This window comes from Coptis chinensis, chromosome 3 (assembly GCF_015680905.1).
Source record: "Coptis chinensis isolate HL-2020 chromosome 3, ASM1568090v1, whole genome shotgun sequence".
Taxonomy (NCBI): Eukaryota; Viridiplantae; Streptophyta; class Magnoliopsida; order Ranunculales; family Ranunculaceae; genus Coptis; species Coptis chinensis.
Window position 1 is genome coordinate 109664345 of NC_141458.1, and position 5034 is coordinate 109669378.

Consider the following 5034-nt stretch of genomic DNA (forward strand, 5'->3'; position numbering starts at 1 on the left):
TCGATACTAAATAAGCTTATATTGCATCTTTTGCATAATTCTCTTAATCTTGACCTCTTTGTGCTCATACCTAATCAAGTTCATGTCGTCCCATATCTCTATCATTAGAAACATGATAATGTAAACTCTAAATTTGATTATGGAGAGGATGAGGATGCATTATAAGTTTTTCATTATATTGTAACTGTGATAGAACTACTTAATCTTTTTACTAATGGTGTGGTGCCTACTCAATGTATAGAATAATATCTTCACGGATCCTCCTTATTAGATCCTTTGATATGATTATGATTGTTCTATATGTAGAAATCTAGAGTTGACAGTAGCATATCTATAATTGTTGTATATAGAAAGACAAAGTCGATCAGTTCAAAGAAATTTTCTAATAGTTTAGATATCTCTTAATTATAGTTAGAACATATAACTTTTCGATATTAGGTATTCTAGATACCATTGCTCATAAGTCACATTGTGCTAAAAAATTTAGATCCTTACAGAAATGACGAAAAAAGTAAAGAAGTTCACTGAAGATCAAAGCCCAAGCATAGAACAGAAAACAAACTAAGTAGAACTGCTGCTAGAATTAAACGGAACGGCAGCCAACATTTTGTGATTTCTAAGCTTTGACTTGGCTATAAAACTTGGACTTCTCCACCATATATGGTCAAACTTTAAGTGTATGAATTTGAGCTTAATTTCCTCCAAAGACGGTCTTGAAGTCTGCTTCAACAGTGATTGTCTCAGAGTAACAACATGCTTTTTCGGTCCCGCACAACAACCCTTTATTATTAAGTTTGGGGAAAATTAAACCTCCCATCGGAGTAATGTCCTTCTTAGTCCTATCATACTCATTGTCAATAGTATGCATGTGACCCATGATAAGCCTTTCCAAGCTTGTATATCTTTTTATTCATCTACGTATAATAGTGATACCTATTCTTCTCCACCCTAGCTTAGAGAATGAAACTCTAGCTGGATGTGCAAGCACCAATACATGCTACCTTCAGCAAATCCCTATGAGTCTTGCCAAGAAGGCGACTAACACCTCATTGAGTCACCACACTCTCATAGCCTATGAAACATCGACAAACCTCTTGGCGGGCTGTAAATATGCAAGAGAGGTGGAGAAAGAGGCGCGAACCGAACGAACCCAGTTTCAAAACTTATCGATATTTACAAAGGCAAATAAACTCGAAAGTGAGTAGTACGATCGATATTCTTATACTCTAGTAGTTTTCTCTATAATTCTTAGCTGATGGTGCAATGGTGACTGTTAAGGGTGCAAGATCGATCAGCTTGCGTCACCGACTCGACCTCCCATTTCCCTTAAATGGCTCCAGAAATGGTCCAGCTTCTGGGCTTTTAACTCTTGTCGAACATCTCCGTCTAGTTTCTCATAGTGTACCAAGGTGTTTGAAAGAGTACCAAGTTAGGGCGGGTGCTTGCTTAGTACCATTCAATAGGTTAATAATTCTAGGAGAGTTAGCCATATTACTCTTGTTCTTTGGTATCCAACGCCAGCTGTTATAGCTTAGCATCGTCTGATTATTCTCAGCCAAAAAAATAATCAATCAATAGTCAACGAAAATCCCACGACAATGTGGTTTAGTTTAATGATATGAAGTCACCACTCAAGTCATCATAAATGAGAACGTGAAAGGATTATTAAGACATGAGAAGACATAGATCTTCTATATTTTGGTGAATACCTTATCAAAATAGACTCATCTATAATGTTTCCATCTTCAATTAAGTCTCAAAATAAGAGTTGCATACCGCCCATACCATGTACACTCTTGAGCTAACTATAATTAGATTCAATGCAAAGACTTTAGATTCTTTAATTTTTATATTTATTTTCTCGCAGCTAACGAAAAATGTACATGCTTATGCTGATATTTAATTCCAACATTAAAGGAAAATCTATGCATACAGATAATTATAAGATTATGTTTCCTATTTTTTAGGAAATAATTTGTATAAATTTCAAATTGAAAGAGGATTCCTATTTCTGGAAGTTCTCAATGTTCACCGATTTACTCATTCATTGTGTTTTCGTGGCATTTTGGCAAACACAAATAGGAAACTGTATGGGCAACAATATTCAAACAATATAGATTCATAGAACGTCAATTAAGACTAAAAAGAAATCGAAATAATAGATAGATCAGTACCGAAGTAATGTAGCAATTTCACATAAATTGATAAAATTCGTAATACAAATAAAAAAGGGATATGGTCTGCCAAAATAATTTGCTTCTTCATGATGGCACACGGAGAAAGAGATACTAATCAATATCTAGAACCAGGGAATTTATGTGAGGGACTGCAACCACATGCGAATCATTCTTAACACGGTTACCAACTCTTCTACAAACACCAGTCTGCAGATCATACAGGATAATATCATTCTTAGAGACTCTTACCAACAACTCCTTATTGTAGATCTGAAAACCTCCCACATTCACATTATACCCATACCTCCACTGTATACCACAAAACTCCATCAATGACTCCATCATGACAATAAATCTTTTCCTCCAAATCATATCTTCATAATCCTCTAAAATCCATATGACTACATTTTCATTTGAGGAAGAATCACAAAAACATAAATGCCCTTCCATTTCTATGAGCTCCATTTTCCCATGTTTTTTCTTCAACCCACATTGAACTCCAGGGTGCGGTGTGGTATAGAAATCTTCACTGTTGATATTGAACAACACAATAGAGTTCGAACAATCTGGCTGAACACCATGTACTATCTGGTAAGCATCATCGCTAACCATCCAATGCAAAACTCCATGTAGCAGTATAGGGGCCTTTTCAGTAGTTGGAGGATGAGAGAAGGTTATTTTTTTCGACTCTTTCGACATCAAACCGTACACAAAAAATTTAAAGTAGTTGCTTTCCCGACTCTGGTGAATAATTCTATACTCCATGGTTTGTGGGTAAATAAAAAACCCGCAAAGACAAGACCCTAAAGGTAAAGTCACTCTCACAAGTTGTTCTGATATTGGATTCCATATAATCACCTCTTTAGATCCTCTTAACAGAAGGAACCCATTGTAGGAACAAAAAAGGACAGGCAAATAATACTTCTCTAGGGGGACACTTTTCAATGAGATTGTCCTAACCAAGTCATCAGTGAAATGAACACGAACTTCTTCCCAATATGACTTCCAATGATAGCTGAAAGCAATGACCGGAGTAGCCCGATTGAGGTGCTTGTAAACAAAAGCAGGACTTCTCATCAAAGCATGAAGTGGTTTACATGCATGACCACAGCGGACAATACATTCAGCAGGAAGTCTACCAAAGATGTCCACGATTATCTCATCCGGTAGTTGTCTACCAGTGAAACTGTTAGGATAAAATAGCTGATATACCTTTTCCAACATATACTGAATGCATGATTGACACGAAAACACTTCCATTAATATCTGTAACAATACATGAAAAATAAATTAAATTAAAAGTTAAAAGAACACATGTCACATGAGAAGGAAAACGATTATAAGATAAGGGATGCCAACACATTCACCAAAACTAAGGATAATCAATTGTTTAGTTTCATATAAATTAATTAAAACTCAAGAAAACAAAATCTATTATCATTAACAAAATATATTATCATCCGACACCGAAGTCCCCTCTTCTTCCTCTTCAGCAAAGTGTTTATCATCAATAAAATATATTAAAACTAATTGTAAGTACCTTTTTTATTTTTTCTGCCCCAAAAGCTATGGAGCACACCAACCAAATACAACGGAAGCGTCAACCAATTCCAAACATAGCAGAAGTAATAACTCACAACTATAGTTTATGAAAAACAACTAATAACTCCTAATCAAAGTAGTAAAGCAATGTAAACTACTTACTAATGGCAAACAACTAAGAGAAGAGGCAAAGATTTACGTGGTTTGATTTGCGCCTAATCCACAACCAAATAGAGATTTCCAATAGAGAGAACATTCAAAAGAGTGCAATAAGCTCTCACCTTGATTCTAAAGAATCCCCAAAGTTTCCCAAGAAGAAGAAACTCACAAATCTCTCTTTTTCTATTCTCATAACAATGTTCTCTCAACTCCAATAGGATTAAAACCCTAACTTATATTATATAGTGTACAAAGTTTCATAGTCAAAATTTTGGTTTTGCCGAAATTTCAGGAAAAAATAGGGATGTAGTTTGACATCCCCAACTTTCAGCAAAAAAAAAAATTACTAGTATTAGTAGTGTACAATTTTCCCTCAAAAATAATTAGTAGTGAAATATAGTATCAGCAGCCCACCTTAAGGATCCTGGATCCTCCCCTGAAAGGTGCGATGTCAAATGTGTTTGACATCTTCAAACAGCAACAAAAAATGGGATGTCATATGTGGTTGACATCCCCAATTGTTTCCAGAATCTTATTTTAATTGAAAGCATTAGTGGATTTGTATGGTTCACTCCCTAACGTACTTGCAACCTGAATGGTAAGTTTTGGTTGAAAGAGTTAGCAGTTTTACGTTTCAATCGGTTTCAATTTCAATTTAGGTCCAGTATCCCGGCGGTTGGAGATACCAACATCCCTGGTAAAATTTTAGTTTTACGTAAGACACAAACAAGAAAAATAAAAACACGAGACAATTATGATCAAACGTCCGTGCTGCTAATTCTACATATGTTATAGTCACATATCCAAAAGCTCAGTTATCAGAAGGAAAGAAAGAAAGGAATATGTACTTACCAGAAGTTTGAAACAGTGCAGCCAGGTTGTGGTTAGATAAATAAATTGGTGGCTGCTGAGATCTCTCTGTTTTCTACGTTCTTCAGAACTCTTATTAGTTGGATATCACGTGCAATACATTTAAATACGTACAGTACCTGTATACCGGATACTAACCCAAAGAACCGGTTCAACCCGACAACCCATTTGATTGCGATTAAAAACTCTATTGGGTATTTGGGTGTAGGGCTGTCAATGGGTTTCGATAACCCGATAACCGATCCGAACCAAACCGATAAAAAACGGGTTGGATTTTGATAATTTA

General features: G+C 35.6%; 1 protein-coding gene across 1 annotated transcript; it reads right to left on the reverse strand.

The window, feature by feature from the left end:
* Positions 1-2147: 2147 nt before the first annotated feature.
* LOC147512875 (F-box protein CPR1-like) lies at positions 2148-4818 on the reverse strand. Its single transcript, XM_086595891.1, has 2 exons — positions 4731-4818; positions 2148-3443 (listed from the first exon to the last, which is right to left on the reverse strand). The coding sequence occupies exon 2, from the start codon at positions 3435-3437 to the stop codon at positions 2289-2291; it is 1149 nt and encodes a 382-aa protein (XP_086452017.1). The 5' UTR covers positions 3438-3443; positions 4731-4818; the 3' UTR covers positions 2148-2288.
* Between the last annotated feature and the right edge of the window lie 216 nt (positions 4819-5034).

What these genes read in the sequence shown, in the direction of transcription:
- LOC147512875 (XM_086595891.1), bottom strand. Translation starts at nt 3,437, where the DNA reads ATGGAAGTGTTTTCGTGTCAATCATGCATTCAGTATATGTTGGAAAAG.